The sequence below is a fragment of the Cucurbita pepo genome, chromosome LG19, assembly GCF_002806865.2.
Source record: "Cucurbita pepo subsp. pepo cultivar mu-cu-16 chromosome LG19, ASM280686v2, whole genome shotgun sequence".
NCBI classification, from domain to species: domain Eukaryota; kingdom Viridiplantae; phylum Streptophyta; class Magnoliopsida; order Cucurbitales; family Cucurbitaceae; genus Cucurbita; species Cucurbita pepo.
Window position 1 is genome coordinate 5,417,324 of NC_036656.1, and position 22,529 is coordinate 5,439,852.

Consider the following 22,529-nt stretch of genomic DNA (forward strand, 5'->3'; position numbering starts at 1 on the left):
TTGTTTGCATAAAAATCTACCAGTGCGTTATGTCTTTACATATGGTCTGTATCTAGCCAGGAATTGGGAAGCATGCATCGATGGCGAGGTGATTTATAAATTTATGATCATTATCTTAATTCTGGAAGTAAAAGTTAGGACCATAGGTTGAAGGGATTGGAAATTTGAAATATTGAAACCATCGCTTATTTGACATTTAGTCTACCATTCAAATAAGAATGGCGTAATCTATCCACTGAAACTGTTGGTTCCCTACTAATTTTTATTGTCATCAGCGATTGATCTTGTTATGCTTCCTGTACAATTCTATTTACAAGATGTACATCCAACATTTGGATGCCATCCTTCATGATCTTATAGAACCAAAGTTACTGGAAAGTCGTTCAAGTTGCGACCACAGCAAGTTGCCTAATGAGAATCTTGGCTTATCTTCTATTCTTGTTACTTCAATCCCCTGTTTCTCTCTTGCAGAGGAGGGTCGAGCAGTCCAATTTGGAGGCTCTTGAACTACACTAATTGATCCTCCAATCTCTTTGATCACCAACTCCACTGTCTGCCGATCCACATCATTCCCCGACGCATCCATGACATAAAAGGACCCAACAACTCTCTCACCACTGGTTTCGATATTGATTGCCGAGATCGAGAGACCGTTCTCCCGGAAGATCCGTGTGAGGTCTGATAACAATCCCATTCGATTTTGAGCTCGAAGTTCCAGCCTCACTCCCTGCAAAATTGTTCAGGTACGAAGCTAGTTTTAACATATTGATATGCAAGTTTTTGACAGATAGTATATGAGCTTCGCAGGACATACATGTGAAGCTCTTCTTTCTATGGCTGCAACAAGGGCCTGTGAAAGCCTGGTTCTTTCAAACTCTGTGTCTAAGATGCAGCCACCTATATGCCGAATGAAATACTCCTGCAGTTTTGAACACAAAATACAAGGCTTGTTAGTCCCACCATACATACAACTTGATAATTTTGGACCAAAACAAAAGGCCATTTGGTACCTGATAAGCTACAGTGCCATTCGAACCTACTGCAGCATGAAACACTATATATTGCAAGTCGGTAAGGGCGCAAACCGTATCGAACAGCAGCTTTGAACGGTCCCTACTCTTGACATTGATAATTGAATATCCTTTCTCATTGCAACTTTCTATCCTTACATGCGTGCGAGTACAACTCTTTTTACATATTTCACTATCGTCTCGACACCGACATTGTTCATAGTCGCCGTTGGCATACATCAGCTGGTGGAGCCGTCGCTCGTTGTGGGTCCGTCCAGCTGATGGAGCTGTCAACCTCACGCTGCTTGTTTCGCCTAGTCCATTATGGGCGCCTACCACGTTCTCAAGTTGCTCCTGCACATGGGCCAGCCGTTTTACGTCCTTGATGGCTCCACCATTCCAACCTTCATCGATGTAGATAATGGAGGCTGCACTTTTATGGTGAGTCCATGCCACGGCCGCCGTGATATTGCAGCCCAAATCAACTAGCACGGCGAATATCTCCGACAAGAGACCTGGCCGATCGGTTCCGATGATCTCCGCCGCCGCGTGCTCCGATGACATGTGACGAGGCAACATTTCCCTTCCCATGCACGTTCTCACTGTTCTTGATGACCCTTCTCTCCTATTTGCACACAATGCCTACAATTGAACATAATTATCATTCCCTTAAATAATCATTTTCCCTTGATTATAATTCATCAGAAAAACGTTAGTCAATTAGGGACCTGTTGGATGTAATGTATGAGACTTTCATCAGTGAGTTTATTGCCCAGCTGATCTGTCACATGGAAAACTGCAGGCACCATACAAATCAGCTTCCATTATAATAAACACAAAATCAGTGGCATAAAGGTCTATCAGTGGGTGGGTACAGACCGTCCATAAACCATCCGCCGTCAGAAGAAATGTAAGATTTGGAAATTACGAGGTCGAGATCCGTCAAAACCTGGACCATCTCAAGTAGAATTCCATGTTTGTTTGCACTGTCAACCTGTCAAGGAGATCGAAATTCTCACCAAAACAAACTTAAAGATCAAATTTTTTATAATTAATACGACATATGATGTGATGACAGAACATTAGGAAAGGCCAAAATCTTTTGGTTCATTGGATAAGGAAACTAAAAGGCAACAGAAGAAATGAAAGTAAAGTAGATTGCTTTTCTGGGAAATCCCGTGTTCAAAGCATCTAACCATCGCTATTTTTTGATCCCATCAATTGGCTCTTTCGTCGGTGAGTAGGACAACTCCTCTAAACCCTCCTCTGTTTTGTTTCTTCCTTTTCAAATGGAATTATTTCGAGCTTCTTTTGACATTTTGACATTATTTAGAGAATGATCATGAATTTATAATAAGTAAGGAATATATCAACGAGATCTTTTGAGGAATCCTAAATCAAAGTCGGAACAATATTATACCATTATGAAGAATCGTGATTCGTAACCATGGCTAGAATGACTTTGAGGGAAGGAACCCGTTTTCAAATCCTTTTAAGTTGATAAAATAATAAAAGGATGAATAATAGGAAGAACAAAAGCACAAAATTTGAAGAGAGAGAGCGAACCTTGACAAGCGTGCAATCCTTGAAGGTATCATTGTCGATGCAAACTCTGGAAAATGGCAATAATAATCCGAATCCCAAGAGGAATTAAACCAAAAATCTGTGGCTTAGAATGAAAAAAGCTCAAAACTTTATGCATTGTTCACAAAAAGAACAAACCTGGGTGGGTAAATTCTTTCAATAAGTAATTCCAACTGGGAATCCACGTAACAAGGCTGATACACAGTTTCCATCATATCTCCTCTGTTTTTTGATCCTCTTCAACAACACGATTTCCACTCTCCAAATCTCCCAAACATGATCATGACAAGCAATTGGAATGAAATGGATACGACCCACAAGGAAGAAAAGTAATAATGGGAGCAGGGTTATGAATCTGATGTACAGGAAGAAGCGAAAACTTATAATGGTGGCGGTGAAACCAATTCAAAAGAAAGAGAGAGAAAAGGAAGAAGAAGAAGAAGAATAAGAGAATCGGGGTGAGAGAGTATAGGCTTTTTTTTGGTTACTATGATTAGAAAACAGCAAAAGAAGTTTGGCGGCAACAAAAACAGATGCACAAACCTTAACCCACTTGGACTTGGTCATCGTTTTTTAGGTTAATAAAAAAAAATTGAAAACGTGAATTTATAACTTCATTCCCCCATCCAATTGCGGCGCCTGCCCATTCGTATACGTCACCACGTCTTCATCACACCAAAATAAATTCTCGAGTGGGCTTGGCCTTATGTTGGAATGATTCAATTTTTTTCGAGGCTTTAGGTCCAATTTGTTCTTGGGCTTATCAGAGTTTGTGTCTAACCATCACATGTTCCAATTTGACCATTTCCCATCAAGTCTGGTCGGGCCAAGAGAACTGAGCCATGGAAGCCGGCCCAGCAACGTGGTCCGACGAAGCTACGGTCGAAGAATACATGCGAGAGGCTTAATTTACATTAAGGTTGGTCGTGAGTGTGTCAAGATCACGACACGGCACGGAGTAGGACCGTGACATGCTGCCTGGAGATAGTGAATGAGGAAGTGATTGAAAATCTCTGTCATTGCTGAAAGTTTGTCTTTGGTTGTGCTTCCTGTTCTTGACAGCAGCTCATGGTTCTTCTTGCTGCCTTATTACTATTCTTGTTTCTCCCAGAAAATGGGAGAATGACAAATTTTCTTTTTCTTTTTTAAGAAATTCCACGAGAATGTTCGTATGGAGATGGTAATAGAAATGTATCACTAATATACAATTTTTTATATTTATTAGCATTACACGTGTATCAATGATAAACATTTATTATTGACAGACAACATAAAAATGGTCTCTTTCTAACCTTCCAACATAGGTGTTTAGGCTTAAATTTTTTGAAGAAGTCGAAACAAAAGAAGCAGTTGCCACAAGAGAAAGAAACAGTCTCAGCTAAAATCAAACATGAAGACGCATACACAAACACTAGGAATTTGACTCATAATCGAAAGAAGGGAGATGTATATACTCCTGAATCACCTAAAGCAGACATCTTCATCCGATGATGCCACTCGTTGCCGTTGATGGCTGTTGTAGCAGTATCAGTGCCAGTCACATACTTTAAAAGTGGAACAAAACAGATTCGTTCAAGATTCTATGAGTCGACAAGAGAAGCACGACTGGAACATTTTGTTTAGATAAAAGGGTTTAATTTTTGTAAAACTCTTAAAGCTTTTAATAAAAATATTTATCAAACTCAAAAGTAGTCAAAGTAGTTAATTACAACAGAATCATCATTAAAACTCTCATGTAGCAATGTCCCAAAACATAGACAGGAGAAAACAAAATTTAATCAACATTCTCCAAACATTTAACAACGACAAACTTAGGAAACAGAGTTGACTTTGTCTATGAAATGCGGAGACACCTTTTTGTTGCACTTAGGATAGTGGGTTGGTTAGGTATGAGTGCAATTACTTAGCTTAATACTTCACATTTCCTCACTTTTACAATATTTAAAGGTTAGTTGGATTAATTGCTTCCCCCATTTGTATAAACCCACTTCCTTTCGGTTTGTTTCATGTATCGCCGTCAGTCTCACGGCTTTAAAATGCATCTACGAGAGAGATGTGTCCACATTCTTAAGAAGAATGCTCCATTTTTCTCTCTAACCGATATGTGATCTTACAAACCACTCCATTTGGAGGCCCTATCGTCTTCATTGGCATACCGCATCCTTATAAGGAATGACTTTGTTCCATTCTCCAAACGATATGAAATCTAACAATCCACCCTCTTTGGGGGCCAACGTCCTCATTGGTACATTGCATCCTTATAAGAAATAACTTCATTTCACTCTCCAACCAGTGTGAGATCTCACAATTCACCCCCTTTGGGGCCAACGTCCTCATTACTACATCGCATCCTTATAAGGAATAACTTCATTCCGCTCTCCAACCAGTGTGAGATCTCACAATCCACCCCATTGGAGGCCCGCGTCCTCACTGACACATCACTCGGTATCTGACTTTGATATCATGTGTAACAGCCCAATCTCACCGCTAGCAAATATTATCTGCTTTGATCCGTTACATATTGTCATCAGCCTCATGATTTTAAAACGCGTATGTTAGACGAACACGACTCTCCACAATGGTATGATATTGTTCACTTTGAGCATAAGCTCTCATGGCTTTGCTTTGGGTTTCCCAAAATGCCTCATGCGAATGGAGTTAGTATTTCTCACTTATAAACCCATGATCATTCCTTAAATTAGCCGATGTGGGACTTCCATCATCCAACAACGTATACTAGGGAGAGGTTTCTACAGGAATGTTTTGTTTCTCTCCAACCAATGTAAGATCTCACACATACATGCGTGCGAATATGATCTTGTTTAACCAATCTTATGAATGATATCGACCTTTCTAATTAACGCTAACCACACAATTATTGGGGATAAAAGTTGAGACACCCACAGACATGGGTGGCAATCGAAGAGTGGTCAAAACAAAAGCAGCCTCACCCCATTGCCGTTTCTTCTACGCTCATGTTTTAATTGCTACGCGTAGGAGCCACCAATGGCCGGCCACTTTGATCCACTTTGGCTAATTAGCGCTTAAAGTTGAAACCCGACCCCGAGGGACCATTTCCATTTATATCATCAAATTGATCTCATATGCTTGCAGTCAAAAAGCTGCCTAAATCTTGCATGGTGCTTGGATCCAAATATCTAATCAGCCCCAACATCCAAATTTAACATGTGCTTCATTGTTTTTTTTTTTTTTTTTCACTCTTAGAATTTGTACATTAAAATTAAGCGGTGTAAAAGTTCATGAAAGGTGGCAATTATGGTAGAGTTGAGAGAATATTATTAATTCAACCCTATAAGCCAATAGATAGCCAATGGATAGAAGTTTATATATAAGCCAATGGTTAGGCAAGTATGAATTTTGACTATGGCTTATGCTTTTGAGTATACACATAATCTAAGTGGGCAGCTAGAGTTCTTCTGATCAAGCACTCTTCTTCCCCAACTCCATGGCACCTCTCATCCATCATCTCACTATCACTTTGATCTGTTTCCAATCCCTATAAAAACCCAATTAAAAAACATGTCAATATCGGTTCGTAATTGTTTACCAGAACTAAAAAGTTTAAGTTGATAAGTTATTGATAAATTTCTTAACGAACCTGATTTGGGATTTGGGTAGCTGGTGCGTCGGATGAAACGGTGGGAACGGGGCGGGCAGCGTAGGCAGACGGGCTGTTGGAGAGGAGGAGGAGGAGGAGGGAGATTAGGGAGAGAAAGGTGATGAATTTAGAAGCCATGCGTGGTTGTGGAAGTGAGTGTATAAAGGGATGGGAAGGAAAGGAGTTGTATATAAAAGGGGAAAGAGAGAGAGGGGGAGAATGGGCAAGCGTGTGAACTTGAGGAGGTGCTACTTGGACTTTGTACGAGCAGCAGCAGATCATGGACCAAAATAAATAAATACAATTGAAAACAGGCACACAATAAATAAGGAATGANAAAAAAAAAAAAAAAAAAAAAAAAAAAAAAAAAAAAAAAAAAAAAACCCTCGGATGGTCGAGTCGAGGACAACCCACCTTGAGTCATCAAAGTCTTTCTAACGAGATCAACGAAAATTATGCATGATTCATGAGAGAAACAATCCACGCCCACCGCTAACATATATTGTCCTCTTTGGACTGTTAGGCAAAGAGGTTTCCACCGTTAGACGAACACGACTCTCCACAAGTATGATATTGTCCACTTTGAGTGTAAGTCTCATGGTTTTGCTTTGGGCTTCCTCAAAAAGCCTCATACCAATGAAGTTAGTATTCCTCACTTATAAACCCATAATCATTCCCTAAATTAGCCGACGTACGACTTCCATCATCCAACATCCACAACTTTGTAAAAAATGTTTCGTTCCACTCTCCAACCAATGTGGGCTCTCACAATTCACCCCTCTAGGGCCCAACATCCTCCCTGTCACTTGTTCCTCATTTCAATTGAGGTGGGATCTCACACTAATTCTCATTTGTGACAGTTTGAGCCACCGTAGATATTGTTTATTTTGACCTGTTACATATCATCATCAGTCTCACAATTTTAAAACGTGTCAACTAGGGAAAGATTTCCATACCCTTTTAAGAAAAGTTTCATTCCTCTTTCCAACGGATATGGGATCTCACAAATCCACCTTCTTGAGACCCAACATCCTCGTTGGCACACCAACCAGTGTTTGATTCTAATACCATTTGTAACAACTCACCGCCAGTAGATATTATCTGTTTTTACCTATGTATCATCGTCAATCTCATGATTTTAAAACATGTCAACGTTAGTTAGGATCTCCTGGGATCTCAAATCATTCATATACTATAGACTTTGTTGTCTTATATAGGTTGGCATCGATCTTGTAAGCCGCCATGAAATGCTTCACGGGTTGTTTTTCATTCTCCCGACTATTAATAACAACAAAATTATTTATTGAGTTAAAATTTAAAATTAGATACGTTGAAAATTTGGTGGGATGGAATGTATCCACCAACCGCTTGGATTGCGGTGGCCGCGCAGACCACCAATTCTTTTAATAATTAAATTCATTTTTTACATTCTTAAAATAGTTAATAATCATATGCCAACCAGCAATTGGGTCAAACTATGTGTGAAAATGTAAAAAGTAGGTAGCTAATACTACTAATCCATAAATAAAAATAAAATTTAATTAATTAAGTTGAAATATGGTTTTACCTTAGTCAATACCCGTACACATTTCTTATAATAATAACAAAAAAAAAAAAAACATTATCATAATTTTAATAATTCTCCCATTTAATTTAATTCCATATGGAAAAAATGGAATACGATTAGTCTTTTCCGAAATGGAAGGCTGATTAGAGCAAAACCCGGAGAACTTTTTGTTTTTCTCAACAACAAAACAAATTTAAATTCATGATGTTTTTGTTTTTTTTCATGTTTCCTGCGAGATTTTTAAGAATATCATGGTCTCCTTCACAGACAGCCTTCAAAGTTTAATGGTTCCCAGCTTTTAATCTTTGTGGACTCAAAAATTCAAGTTGAGTTGCAAAGTTGAAGAACTCATGGTGTGTTCTTCAAATTTAAATTTGAGTTTCTGATTACAAAAAGTAATGATTTGTGTATGAATATTCAAAAGTGAGTCAAAAGAAGAGAGCCTAACCAGTTTTAAACGCCTCTTCCTTTCCTTTTTCTGTTTGAACAACAAAAGGGCTTCATCCAATCCATGCTTGCTTTCGTATTCATCAGATTCTGCGTCTAAATCTGACTCTCCTCCTAATTTTAAGAGTATATATTGTCTTTTTTAAACTTTTCACATGATCAAGACCATCATATTTTGATACCCTTAACCGCAAATCTATTCCGAAATCCAAATTTTTATTGGGTTTTATGATGGGCCAATGTCCATTAGTTTATATCAATGATATGCATAAGTAATATAAATAAATGATAGCTTTTTATATAATATTGTGTAGGAAATATTATAGGATGAATGTGAGGGTTGGATTCTAACCTTCTATAATTGAAGTTATTAATGTTTTGATAGCTATGTTGAAGTTTAGTGCACTTATATTTAATAAGGGTGATAAGCACTACTCCAATAAGAAAATTTTAAAAATAGTATATACACCAAATGGAGATTTGTATACCCATATAGTGTTTGTCACATATGCTCTAATATTTAAATCATATGTGCGATGAAAAGGAATGAGGATTGTGATATTTACTACACTAATTTCCCTTTTCGTTATGACGGCATGTAATGACTATCGTTCAGAATTTAAAATCTGGATTCGACATCTAATGGCCTTAATATTCTCTTTCATCCCTGTGATATGGTTACCTTACCTGACCACCTAACCTGCATTCTTTTTCATCTCTCGCGACATGATCACATTACCTATTCTTTACTTTTTAAGAGTGAGGACTATTCCCTCGGACCAACCCTCGCACCTAATGACCCCGACATTCTCCTTCATCTCCCGCGAAATGGTCACATTACCTACTTCTTACTTCTTAAGAGTAAAGACTATCCTCGTAGATCAACACGAGTACTTCCAACATGTTTTGTCTTTACTCACATGCATTTTAGGAAAATTCTTAGGAGATCACCCAATATAGAATAACTCCAAAATAAATCACTCTTAACCATGAAGTTCTTATGATTGAAGCGGTAACAGCCCAAATCCACCACTAATAAATCACTCTTAATCCACCGCTAGCCGATATTGTTCTCTTTGGACTTTCTTTCAAAGATTTAAAATGCTTCTGCTAAGGGAAGGTTTCCACACCCTTATAAATGGTGGTTTGTTGTCCTCTCCAACCAATGTGGGACATCACAGAAGCACGGAAAAGAAAGGTGCATTTTGTTAATATAAGTAGTAACTTTCATTTCCTTTAAGATTTTTTTAGTCATCTTATCCTCGTGATCGCTCCCATTTAGAATATAGTCTTAATTCATTTATGTACCTCTCCTTTACTCAGTGCCACAAATTAAGCTTTTAAATCCAGAACTAACATTTAGGTTCGATAACTCTTTTTTTTAGTCTTATTAGACCTATCTTAAGTTGAATTTCACCGTTAACGAATAATATTTTATTTTATTTGTATTTAAATTAGTAGTCACCCTTTTGTTTTTTTGAAATTGTTTTATGTACCAAGATGGAAGCAAAATAAACAACTAAAATTCAAGAAAAAAAGTAACTTTTGAAGGCTCTGATTTGTAAAGTTAAACTAAACAAAAGGCATTTGAGTTGGACCAATTTCATTACTTTGCAATTATTAATATTGATTTTCTTTATTAGCATATTACTATTGATTTGTTTATATATTTGATACGCTTACTTCATACACCACAGATCACTTTAATACCACTCTGTTCGTATTAATATAAGATTTCTTTTGTATATAATTCATTTATATATACTTTTGTGTCGAACCAACAACCGTTCTTTTACGAGAAACTTTTAGAAGTTTCCTACAAAACCCAAGTTGTTTTTCGTTTGTTTAATCTCTTTTACTTTACTTAATGACATTTGTAACCATTTTTACGAGAGATCTTTCTTCTACGCCTTCTAACAGCCTAAGTCTACTGATGAGAAGTTTCTAGACTCTTATAAGAAATGTTTTGTTGTCCTTCAATCTAACTCGAACGGGTGGGATTGATTGATTGATTGATGGTGGATGATAAGAGGAAAAGTAAAAGAGGCATGTGAAAAGAAGGCAAAGAAAAGCAAGATGGATGTACGAATGAGCAGTGAAAAAGTGGTAAAACAAAGACAATCACCGTATCATATTAAACCCATGAATGAATGACGCATCAAAACTGGAACTCCCAATATGTGTATCTCAATGGACAGAAACCAACACCTTTTTCCCCATTTTCGCACCACAAAAGCTACTCCTGCATTTCTTACACCATATTTTCCCATGTGATGTACCTCTGAATTTGTGCCCTTTTCCCCTTCCTTTGGAATTTAAAGTTAAAGCCATCGCCATCCTCCTTCCTTAACTCCCTCTGCTTGCTACCCTCTTCAACTTTTTCTATCAACTAAAACATTGATTAAGCTTGGAGTTATATTACACCAAACACAACCACCCCTGCTTTAGTTACTTACAATGTTTCATTTAACTAAATTAGGTAAAAAAGAAAAAACATCTTTATGGGCAGAGGGTATGCCGCCCACATGCGGCCAAGTATGGACGACCCCAACTTTGTGGTTTGCTATCAACTCCCAACCACACCTTTTATAAAATTTGGGAATAACAGGGGAATCTTATAAGGCTTGTTGTACTCCAACTCTTGCAGCTTTTTATAATTAAACTATATAATTAAAAATCTAAGAAAAGGTTTTATAAATTTTTATGTGCATGGAGTATTTAACAAGTAATCTCCCAGTTTTGGTCAATGAGCTTTTTAGATTGAGCAAATATTCTGCGCTTTTTAAAGTTGGAAATTTCTTGGTATTTAATTAATTGGAATCTCTCTCATTCTCTATCATTCTATACAATAATGGGTTCATAATTAACATGAAACAATAAGGTCTTGACTTTAGGCTAAAATTATTCCATGATAATCTAATAATTCATTTGTGAAATGACAGTTTAACCCTCTGGTTTCCAGCTTTTTACATCCATGGCGACGACACTATTGGATCATGTGGAGAGTATTTTTTTTTTTTTTTTTTAAATGAATTTAATTAATAAGAATTGGGTGTGACGTTAGTGTCGAATTAATTGTCGCCACGTGTCGTAGTGAGGGACCCACTTTGGTTTGTTTCTTCACCACGAAGCTAAATATCTATGACAAATGTCATGGACCCACTGGCTTTACACACTTCCACTACAAGGAGGCTTAGAGAGCTAATTTCAGTTAATGACGGAAATGCCCTTCATTGTTAAGTTAATTTTCGGAAATACCCCATGAGTTTTGCAATAAATACACGGCCTCTACGCTGCAATTCTTCCCTTTCCTCCTCCCTCTCTCCTCCTTTATTTTGTTGAGCAAATTCTTTTTCCCTGTCGTCATGTTGTCCACTTTTCCAACCGGTTCTTCGTACGAGGCCATGCTGGAAAACCCATTTCCGGCTTTCGACAACGCCTCGACGCCGTGGGAATGCCACGACCATGAATTCTTGCCGGCTTTGTTCCAGATTCCGGAACAAACCGGATTGGACATATTCCAAACCCGAAAACCGGTGATTTCAAGTTCGAGTTCTGAAAACCGGGATGAACCGGAGGAAAAGATGGAGGTGATAGACGAGAGAAAACGGCGGCGGATAGAGTCGAACCGGGAGTCGGCAAGGCGGTCCCGGATGCGAAAACAGAAGCACTTACAAAACTTAAGCAACTTGTTGAACAAGCTGAGAGTTGAAAACAAAGAGCTTTCAAAGCGGTTCCGGTTCACGATGTATCAGGCGAACCGTATACGGTCGGAAAACGACAATCTCCTGACAGAACACGAAATTCTGCGGCGGAAACTTTTGTACAGCCGTGGAGAATTAATTTCCCGACAATTCCAACGACGACAATTCGGTTACAACCAACAACAACAAATCCCCGCGCCGACTCTCCCCCAATCGCAATACATCCTTTATAACAACAAAAACTTCATTAATTGCTAAAACCGACCAGACCATTATAAGAAGGACCAAATTCTGGCCACTTGTCCGTGTCTCTGGTGTGTATAAACTAAAAGAAAGCTATATATTGGTGGGGTTTTACGCTGTTTTTTAAGCAACTAGTAGTGTGTAAAAGAACATCGGCGACTACCTTTATTACTAATGCCTATGCATCCGTTTTTTCTTCTTTCTCCTTTCCTTTTCTTTTCTTTTATAGCAAATCAAACTTGGAGATATATTTTTTTAATTTATTTGGGGAACTTAACACAAACTTAGGCTTATTCATCATAATCACTTATCTATAATTTAATATCTTATGCTAATCTCGGATTAATTCAATTTTATTAAGATTAAAGTTTTAAATCTCTTTAAACACATATCCAAATTTTAGTTGTATTAAGAAAAAGAAATCTTAATTTGAACCTTTTTCTCTTTTTAATCTACGACACACTTCTTTTTACCCCATCAATTTCGTAGACTACATATGTTTAATATTATTTGCTATTAATTATATATGATTCGGTCGGCACAAATTGTTACTTTTTGAAATTCGTGAATAATTTAAAAGACTCTCGAATTAAATTCAATAGTATGCAAAAACAAGTGGTTGTTTTCTTCTTTTAATAGTCACTTTCCTGAAAATGAAAGTATGCTATGATGTGTGTGTATAGTTTGAAAAAGATATGAAAAAACAAAATTATAATTATTTTGCTCTCAACATTTTATTTGTTTTTTTTTTTTTTTAAATTGAATAGTACTAATTATTTTTTTTCTGCTCTTTAAAAAAAATTTAGTTATTGAGATCTTAATTTACAAACATTTAGACACACTATTTATGAGTTTTTTAAAAATTAATTCAAAAAATGAAAACATTTTATAAAAGAAAATATCAAACTAAGCAATCTTATGTCATTTTCAAGAGATGGAAAATACAAAATCAACAAATAGAAATTATTGAATAGAAGTTCGGTAATGATAATTCTTATTTATCTTTCTCGCACCACCTACCTTTCTCACTGTCATCCAACAACTAAGTCCACTACTCTTGCAACACCACTGCTAGTAAATATTGTCCATTTTGATTCGTTACGTCCCACATCGTATTAAAATTAACATTCATTATTATCTTCCTATTGTTGTTCCGTAATAATGCACTTTCTTGCTCTAATTCAACATTAATATATAGTTTATAATTTATATTACCTCCTTTACCACCCTCAATTATTGAGCAATCTATCATCATGTTTCCATTTAACTGGGCCCTTCTTTTTTTTTTTTTCTTTTCCAAGAACAAGAACAGCATCTTTCCCAGATTAACCATTAGATTAGATGATACAATTAAATCCAAAATTTGAAAGCTGTATTTGACCCACGTGACGAAATGACAAAGAAATCATAATTGGGCTTGTCTTTGCGAGGCCCAGCCCATTAAGGATAATTAAACATTTAAGACATTAATAATTATGATTATTAGAAAATAGTTTCTACTTCCAATTAAGCACACGAATGCTATCTCGACCAAGCTTGAACACACTCGCATCTCTAATTTCACAAGAATCAAAGCTCTTACAAAGAAACCCAAACAACTTACTCTTCTTCGCCACAAGTTTCCCTTTTTTTACACTCTTGGTACACTCCTTATACGCCTCAAGAAAAGGGTCCTCCTCGCACCGGCTTCCCTTGGTGGAGGCGTTTCTAAGAGAGCATGGCTGCACCCGGCACGGCGGCGGCGGAGGAATCTTACCCAGGTCATCAAATTCAGAATCTTCATGAGGTTGAACATCTTGGAAGCAGATTTTCTTGGAAATGCCAGGCTTTTCCTCCCATGAAAAGGGAACGTTTCCTTTAGAATACAGTTTTTTGTGGCTCATAATGCAATTGGGGCACTCAGAGAAGCCTCACATATAGTTCTTATAAGGAGGAACAACAAAGCTTTGGATAAGAAGTGGGTTCTGAGATGATGTCTTTATAATTAATATTCTAAGTAATGGGGCGTCCAATTTTGTTCCTTTTCAATAACTGAATCACTTTTCTGCCATCCCAAAGAGATAAACTATTAATGTTCATTTTATTTTATTTTAGTAATATATGTTTTTTTTTTCATCCTATTTTTTGTCAAATTATTGAAATGTTTGTTTTATTTATAGTAATTGATATTTAACTTCGCTTAATTGCTCAACTTTCTACTATTCTTGCACTAAAATGGCTTCTTTTCTTGGATTTTAAGGTACATCTTTACTTACATTAACTAATAATCAACAATAATTTGGTTCNTTTTTTTTTTTTTTTTTTTTTTTTTTTTTTTTGTAGGGTGAAGATGAAGAGTTTCTAAAAAAATTAATAGATAATTTTAAAAAAAAATGACATTTTCTATTTTGAATTAATGATTTTTCAAACTTGGTTCAATTGAAAAATTAAATACTAATGAGAATTAGTCAATTTATGTTTATAAAAATAAAATAAAATAAAATAAAATAAAATAATTTGAAGGGATTAAGGTTTGACTATGCTTAATATTATTATAAGACGAAAATGGAGAAAACTTTCTTAAATACAAAGCGTTGCCATTAAATTAGGAATATAATAGGGTTGATTAAAAAATAAAAAAAGGGGCTTAATTGGAAACCTAATGTTTGAAGCATTGTTTTCCAATTTGATTATTAATGGATTAAATTATAAAATACATATCTAAGTAAAAGGAAAGAGTGTCCAGGTTAATAGTAGGTGGGGGCATTAATGGAAAGATTATGATATAAAATAATATATTACGTTGAAACCAAGGTGGGGGCAAGGGATCGCTTTCGGGACAATTATTCAAAGAATTAGGCTAAGAATCATTCATGGGTTGGCGGCTGTTTGGTTGAATGTTTGAAGGGGAATTAGTTAGTGGCAGCTGAGAGGTCATGGGTTTTAGCGTAAGATGCTACGCAATGTCGTGTAAGGCCCTAGTGGCTTGGACGTCGAGGCAGGCCTGGTGTGATGGTATGGCATGGCATGGCGCTAGCGGGTGATGGAAAGTGTTTGACTGCGATGGTATGGCCCATCTCGATGGCCACACAAGCATGAGGCGGATAGCACATCCGTAATAGCATGAGCAATTATGATTCAAATTCACAAAACTGTAGATTACCAACAAACCCACATGAAGGGGAAGAAAACAACAGTGAATTCCCTATTGGAGTTATAATTAAGCACAAGTCAATATACTTTTGAAAATCAAACAAACAAAGAAATCAGTTGGAAAAAAGAGGTAAAAAAAAATATATATATATTAGAGTGAGCTGGCGGCAAAGCAAATGGAACAAAATTAAAAAGAAAAAGGTCCCGACTTCAATCCATACTTACTCCCATTTTTCTCAATCTTTTCCTGTTCACCATTTTTTGCATTCCTTCTTTACCAATCTGTCTTTTTCTCTCAACTGCTGTTCGACAGGGAACAGAACGTCGCCTTTTGCAACACACCGGTAGGCGATGATCCGAGCTGACCACCATCCCATCCTTCAGCCAACAGGTTCAGTGATGGTGGCACTTTACTTCCCTTCACACAGCTGTTGGCGTTGGTCAATGCCTCTCCTAAAGGACCCCCCATTGAACCTCCCCAAGACATTTGCTTTTGAGCTACCTCACCATCATTCCTGCTTACCCCTAAATTCATCTCCATTGGCTCAACCTCCTCCTTTGACAACCTGAGTGGGGATTGAACTAGCTTCTCCTGGGTTGGTGACGATGACGATGACGAGAAATTAGACATTGGTATCGACATGGACAGCTGTGTCCAATCCGACTTAAATTCTTCCGGCCAGGTCATGACCGAACGACTCGACTGATCCTTGGGCCAGTCTTCACAGAATTGTCTAAGTGGATGTTGGTCTTGGTCTTGAGTTTCCTGGTCGTTGAAGATTAGGAACGAGTCGAAGTTCTTGGGATTGGCATACGAGCCCCTTTGTGAAGGATTTAGAAGGGAATCAGTGGAAACAAGTCCAAATTCAGATTGTGTGGATTCTCCTAATGAAATCTCATGTTTTGCACCAGATTTATCACTAGATGACATGAGGTTGACGGTGGAAGAGATCATTGAGAGGCCCCCAGGCTCCTGGATTCTGCTACACACAGTTTCTTTGTTTAGCAACCTAGAAATGCACATAAAGTATGCAAAACTGAGTTGATGATGGCCAAAGGCCCAGTAATAGGGATACAATTTTAATCCACAAATGCTTTCAACACAACTATTGTATTCAAAGTAACTGAAAATGATAGCAATATGATGATATCTTCCTGGAAAAGGAATCCTAAGCTTCAACTAAGATGATAAGTCACTATCACTAAAGCAAAGATGAAGCCATGGGGTCTACCATTAACCTTAAAGCAGAGTAAAAGGAAGTTAAGAGTTTGAATTTTAAGTTTGTTCTAATCATTCTAATCATCATTCTAATCAAGATCAAACACACAGAAACAAAGCTCTTGTTGTGTGGAGTGAAGAAACGTTACCTATTGACGGGGGCGTCAACACCAGGATTGGAAGCAGCACCGGGGTGCAAACTCTTGAGCTGGTGTTGGTGTTGAATGATAGGGAGGTTATTGTTGGATGCACCGCCGCTGGGCATCACCGTTGATGACAACGATGTAGTCATCGTTGCCACCATGGCTGTTGGATTCGTGGTCCCAGGGACGGAATGGCCAGTCTGGCCTTCCACAGGCTTTCTTGAACGATGGCGGCCCCTGTTTATATGCCTTTCACAATACTTCTGATCAGCAACGGCATCTCTAGAGCACCGCCATTTCTTTCCATCGGTTCGACGACATCTTCCCGGTTCAGGATCAGTGTTGCCAGAGAAACCCAAATGAAAAGAACCCCACCCTACAGTACATTGATGAAGAAAGACACCAAAGATATAGAGAATGTGAGAGAGATAAAGAGACAAAAGACAACTCAGATAAAGGGAAAAGCATGAAGCATATATATATATACTCTGCCCGCAAAACCAGCATATATTCTACCAATTATACTAAGATAACAAGTGATGATGAACAAAAACACAACAGAACTTCCAGATTTTTTTCATATTCTAATACACATTTTCGAAAATGCAGGCATATCCATATGCATATGAATAAACAATAAGAAAGATAAGTTGTGAAAAGCAACATAGTAATTGATTTACATGTTAAACAGAAATAAGAAGCTTACTTGTGTTTGGAGGCAAGGATCCGGCAGAAGAGCAGGTCAAGCCATAGGGATATAGAGATTTCTTGAGGGGAATGAGCAAATTAGAAGGAACAGGCACATTTGAAGAGAGGTATTTGTAGATCAATGCCTGATGTTCAAGCTCAATCCATTGAGATTGTGTAAATGGTGCTCTAATCCCAGCTACAGCCCCATGCATGCTACCACTATAGCTTCCAGAAACACATCCTGCACACCAAACCAACAAAACCTTCAACTCACTGCTGAGCTGATGTTTCTATAAACAATAGTGCAAGTTGGTAAATATATTGTGGACCCTCTTCAGATTCTTCAACAGTTTTTAGGTTTGTAGTCTAAGACCTGAAAACTTTCACCAAAACCACAGGGATCCTAGAAATGAATCAGTAAAACTAGAGCTATCCCCAACAAGTCCAAAAATGAAATTAGGGGAGAAAGCTATATGAGCAAGCCCCACCTTCTCATGTAATGTAAACTTATCAATAAAAGGGAATGGCAATCCACTCAACCAGAACTCAAGAAATGGGGAACAAAAGAAAAACAGAGAAAGAAGTAGAGGCATCATTCATTACCTGTATTTCTAGAGTAGGGTGAAGATTTGTGTTGATGGTAAGGGTAAATGGAGGTTTGGAGACTCCTTGCAATCAGCTCAGAGTCTTTAGTCTGCAAGGAAGTGTCAGATTTGAGTGAAGAGAAGCTAAGCATGTGTTCCTTTTGGCGGCCATCAGTAGAGAGCAAAGCATTAGATCTCAGCAAAGGGAAGCCTTGATGAAGCGGCATTGTCTTAGAAGCGGAGAGAGTGGTATCAGTTTTGGGAATCTTGGAGTTGCTCCAGTCATCATCATCAACAAACCCAGATCTATCCTGCTTAGAGAAAGCAGATCCAAGAGATTTGAGCTTAGTTTCAGGGTAAGGAGAAGGGGCATCGCTAGAATCCACAAAACTATCCAACCCCACTACCCCAAAGTCCATTCTAGAGAAAACCACCAATCTACAAAAGCTCTTGTAAGCATTAGTTCATAAAAAAAGATGGGCAAAGAGGAGAAGGTTGAAGAAGATGGAAAAGAGGGAGACAGAGGCGCATCTTGAGGTTGGGTTGGGTTGGGTTGGGTTTAGTGTACTGTGAATAAGGAACTGATTTTTAAAGGGCTGAAAATAATTGCAGAGAGAGAGAGAGAGAGAGAAATTGAGAGAGTTGAAAGTTGGGAACAGACAAAGGTAGGAGTACCAAAAACACTCGAGCTTCGCAGACAGGCTACCACAAATTTATCCCTTTTTTTCCCTTCTTCCCAACAAAATTTTCTTTTTCATAACACAAATTAAATGAACACAACCAAATGAATCCCCCGGACACCCACATGAAAAAAGAGAGAAAAAAAAAAAAAAGGAAAAGAAAAAACCCCTCCTTTCATTCCATTGTTGGGCGCTTAGTTAGTGATTTAACTCAAGAAAGATTGATCCAACACAAAAAGCAGAGTGGGTAGCTTGAAGGTAAGGCCAGGCCAGGGATACTCAAAATCAATCCTGGTCAAAAGATGTATGAAGAGTAGCAGTTGAGTTGATATGAAGATCAGAATCTGGTTTGTTAAACGCCTAATAAGTTGAAAACCCAAATTCCCCCAAAAGAAAAACACAATCTTTTCAAAGAAATCAAACAAGTGGGTGAGATGATGATGAGAAAGTTGTTAAATTTGGGTTGCAAAGGTTTGACGATGGGTCTTGTCTGTCACCACTTGGGGCACAGCCGGGTGGCGTGTGGTTGCATGAACGTTACAAGATTGATGCATTGCCACGTGACCATACCACCACCCCTGATGTTGGGCCCGCTGTCCCTTTGAGATATTCCTTCCACCCCTGCCACTGCTTGGCGCTTGCTTGCCACCAAGCTTTCTCCCCCAACCACCGCCTCCCTCCGCCCTCTCTCTCTCTCTTCTCTCCAATTTATTTCATTTTCAAAGGTTCAAGCTTTTTCATTCTAAGTGTGTTTGAAACTCAATCCAAGTTTGAAAATTTGTAATTGGAACTTGTAGTTTCCAAAAATATATATCTTTTGCTTTTGCAATATGAGGGAAATGATGGTGCTTTTGAATCAAATAATTCCCCTCTTCACGTGAACCAAAGTATATATGGAAATTTGTTTCATTTTTGTTCCTTTCTTTTTTAATTTTTTAATTTTTTTTTATAAATGTGTGGATGTAATTCCGAGCCGAGATATTTTAACTTTATCAAAATCTCTTAATAGGAAAATTTTGCACGAGAATAGATTTCAATATCAATACAAAACCATTAGTACGACAACTTTAGATAATCAGATATATTAACTAAACTTGAACCGCTGCTATTTTAAGAATTTTCCTATAAATATTTATTATCAGAAGGAAAACATAGTATAAAAGAGTTATATTATCATAATATTTCTAATCATGGAAATAGATGTAAGAATGCTACAAATATATGGGTGAACAAATGGTTGTTTTTTACTCGAAATTAAAATTTAATATGTGCAGTTGTTAAAGTACAACAATTATTGAGATCCATTGACCAGTAAAAGAGTGGGTGTGGTCATTATAAATAACTTTGACTCTATCAAACCATCATTCTTTATTAATTCAAAATAAATGACAAACCAAACCAAAATTTCAACTACTTCTACAAAAACTTACATTAATTTCTTCATTTCAATTTAAAATCAATTTTTAATCCATATTAAAAAAATATTAATTATTTAATTTTAAAGCTTTAATGATAATTTATTAACTGCACCATTTATGTTTACCATATTTAATAAAGATTATATTGAAAAAAGAAAACTTTAAAATAATAAACAGAAAAAAATTATGTGAAAATTTTTTAAAAGATAGAAAATGAAATAGATGGCGGAATCGCCTTGTCTAACACGTAAATTAATTAGGTGACATATTTTAACTAATTGAGTTATGTTTATATTATTTTTAGAGTTCGGATTTATCTCTTAAATTTATAATTTTATTGTCAAATAATATAATTGCATTAGATTATGATCGATCAATCATGTTGAATTTTTGTGATATATATATATATATATATATATATATAATGAAAATGAAAATAATTTATTTATTCTGAGTAGTTGATATATTAAATTAGGAGGACATGTGCACTCATTTGACATAGCCATCTATTTATTTATAGTACTCCAAAATAGACATTTCAGATGCAAAACATTATTTTGACCAAATAAATAAAATAGATACCAAACATTATTAATTTCGGCTACTCTGAACACACCATCATAATTATATTTCCCAAACAAATATTTTTAATCACTCACCCTAATTTTAATTTTTTTTTTATATTTTAATTTATGAACCAACTTTACAAAAAAAAGAAATTATTTCGATTTACTACATGCTAAATAAAGAGTTTTCAAACATTAAAAAATATATATATTATTTCCAAAAAAACATTAGGATATGGTAGCTTTTAGAGGTGGGGTGGGGGAAACACATCTAATTCCCTTTTAGGATATAATACAAAGTTATAATTACTATATAAACACTCCGACATTCAAGTTTTAATTATTGTTTTTTCTTGTTCATAAGATTAATTGGATAATATGTATATGTTTTTAGTAAGTATAGATATGTGAGCCCCTAGGGGTAGCTTCAAATTAAATTATGTCATTAAATATATGGAATAGGGTTTTAACAATATTATCAGAAAGATAAGGAGTTGCCATTGTGATTTGTGCATAATGGTAGGCCTAATTATGAGCCTAACACACTGGTGGATGTACTACAATAATCCAATGCAAAACTTTTCTGTCTCCTTTTTAACCCGGTAATTACTGAAAAAGTGATGGCTGTAAAATTTAAAGGTAAGTTTTGTAGACTTATAATGGGTAAGTTTTACCTTTCCATTTACCTTCCACGTTCTTTATCATATTAATACCTTCTCGCTTTGTAAAATATATTTAATCATAGAGTTTTTACAGTGATTTCAAATATTTAATGAGAATAGCTTTCATTTAGATGTGATATCGATTTATTTATGTACCATTAATTTACTCGATTTAATCAAAACACACCAATATTTTAGCCTAAATAAAATAAAATATTAAATAGGGGCATGTAAATAAATAAATAAATTAAGTTGAATGAGGCATTTAGCAAGGGTGTGAATATAGGTCATGTTTGGTCCACTTAATTTGACTATAGCTTTTCATATTATTTATTTCAACTACTAAAAACTTTATATTACTTTATCATATAATGATGTGTATGAGATATTCTTACTACTTTTTAGAGATCTCAAATTTTAATTAATTTATGAATTATAGATCTAGGGCTTCAAAATTAAATATTTTTTTATCTAACATAATACAAATTTATGAATTTGTCATCTCTTCATCAACTATATTATTGTTCATATTTTATTCAACACATGAGGTACAATTAAATAAATAATTTTCCCTTTTTTTTGTAATATAATGATTGTTCTATGAAAAGCTTGAAAAGAATGTGTAAATAAATTACAAATAATCGACAATTTTTTAATTTCATTGAATTAAACTTAATATAATAAACATTTGTTTAAAAAAAGAGTTTGAGAGAGAAGCTTGGGTATTTCGAAGTCACGTGGCCACGTGACCTTATCATTAAAAAAAAAAAAAAAAATTCTTATATTAAAGAAGAATTAGGGTTCCTAAAAGTGATGGATCTGTCTTTAACCTCATTTTTAGTATGGCAAGAAAGGGATTGATGCCTTAGCTTTTAGCCTTGCCCTTAGCTCCTCGGTTCTTTAATGGGCTGGGCCCATTAAATCCTCTCGGTTTTAGTTGGGCCGAGATCGGCCCAATAATTGAACTTGGGCTGTACGAAACCTTGAATTGTGGGCCTTAAGAAGGCCCATAATCCTCTCGGTTTTCTTTGATTTTTATTTATTTTTTTAAATAAACTTTTGACTTTCATTTTCTTTATATTATTTTGAAATATAAATACAAAAATTATTAAAGTGAGGTCAATACGAGAATCTTTTAACCCACCAATAAAATCTTGATGCTTTAAATAATAACATAAATGTTTAGAATATTAATGATTTTTTTTTTTTTTTTTTTTTTTTTTTTTTTTTTTTTTTTTTTTTTTTTTTTTTTTTTTTTTTT

General features: G+C 36.0%; 4 protein-coding genes across 4 annotated transcripts; 1 reads left to right on the top strand and 3 right to left on the bottom strand.

Annotated features, from left to right (window-relative positions):
* Window positions 1-170: 170 nt before the first annotated feature.
* LOC111781190 (ACT domain-containing protein ACR1-like) lies at window positions 171-3,163 on the bottom strand. Its single transcript, XM_023661657.1, has 8 exons — window positions 3,138-3,163; window positions 2,733-2,949; window positions 2,577-2,622; window positions 1,890-2,004; window positions 1,739-1,806; window positions 1,011-1,652; window positions 815-919; window positions 171-727 (listed from the first exon to the last, which is right to left on the bottom strand). Exons 2-8 carry the CDS (start codon window positions 2,807-2,809, stop codon window positions 347-349), a joined length of 1,434 nt encoding a protein of 477 aa, XP_023517425.1. The 5' UTR covers window positions 2,810-2,949; window positions 3,138-3,163; the 3' UTR covers window positions 171-346.
* Window positions 3,164-5,868: 2,705 nt separating this feature from the next.
* LOC111782073 (phytosulfokines-like) lies at window positions 5,869-6,405 on the bottom strand. The gene is made up of 2 exons (XM_023662852.1): window positions 6,214-6,405; window positions 5,869-6,111 (listed from the first exon to the last, which is right to left on the bottom strand). Exons 1-2 carry the CDS (start codon window positions 6,349-6,351, stop codon window positions 5,977-5,979), a joined length of 273 nt encoding a protein of 90 aa, XP_023518620.1. The 5' UTR covers window positions 6,352-6,405; the 3' UTR covers window positions 5,869-5,976.
* Window positions 6,406-11,527: 5,122 nt separating this feature from the next.
* LOC111781897 (basic leucine zipper 4-like) lies at window positions 11,528-12,375 on the top strand. Its single transcript, XM_023662630.1, has one exon. The coding sequence runs from the start codon at window positions 11,593-11,595 to the stop codon at window positions 12,187-12,189; it is 597 nt and encodes a 198-aa protein (XP_023518398.1). The 5' UTR covers window positions 11,528-11,592; the 3' UTR covers window positions 12,190-12,375.
* Window positions 12,376-15,334: 2,959 nt separating this feature from the next.
* Window positions 15,335-18,364, bottom strand: LOC111780980 (growth-regulating factor 1-like; the record flags this gene model as incomplete). Its single annotated transcript, XM_023661362.1, is given in 4 exon segments — window positions 15,335-16,316; window positions 16,675-17,044; window positions 17,375-17,599; window positions 17,962-18,364. Coding segments are annotated over 4 exon segments (1,710 nt in total). The 3' UTR covers window positions 15,335-15,601.
* Window positions 18,365-22,529: the final 4,165 nt, after the last annotated feature.

What these genes read in the sequence shown, in the direction of transcription:
- LOC111781190 (XM_023661657.1), bottom strand. Translation starts at nt 2,809, where the DNA reads ATGATGGAAACTGTGTATCAGCCTTGTTACGTGGATTCCCAGTTGGAA. An exon ending in TCATACATTACATCCAACAG is followed by an intron (nt 1,653 to 1,738) that starts GTCCCTAATTGA and finishes GTTCAATTGTAG; the next exon opens with GCATTGTGTGCAAATAGGAG. An exon ending in ATGGCACTGTAGCTTATCAG is followed by an intron (nt 920 to 1,010) that starts GTACCAAATGGC and finishes TCAAAACTGCAG; the next exon opens with GAGTATTTCATTCGGCATAT.
- LOC111781897 (XM_023662630.1), top strand. Translation starts at nt 11,593, where the DNA reads ATGTTGTCCACTTTTCCAACCGGTTCTTCGTACGAGGCCATGCTGGAA.
- LOC111782073 (XM_023662852.1), bottom strand. Translation starts at nt 6,351, where the DNA reads ATGGCTTCTAAATTCATCACCTTTCTCTCCCTAATCTCCCTCCTCCTC. An exon ending in CTACCCAAATCCCAAATCAG is followed by an intron (nt 6,112 to 6,213) that starts GTTCGTTAAGAA and finishes GGGTTTTTATAG; the next exon opens with GGATTGGAAACAGATCAAAG.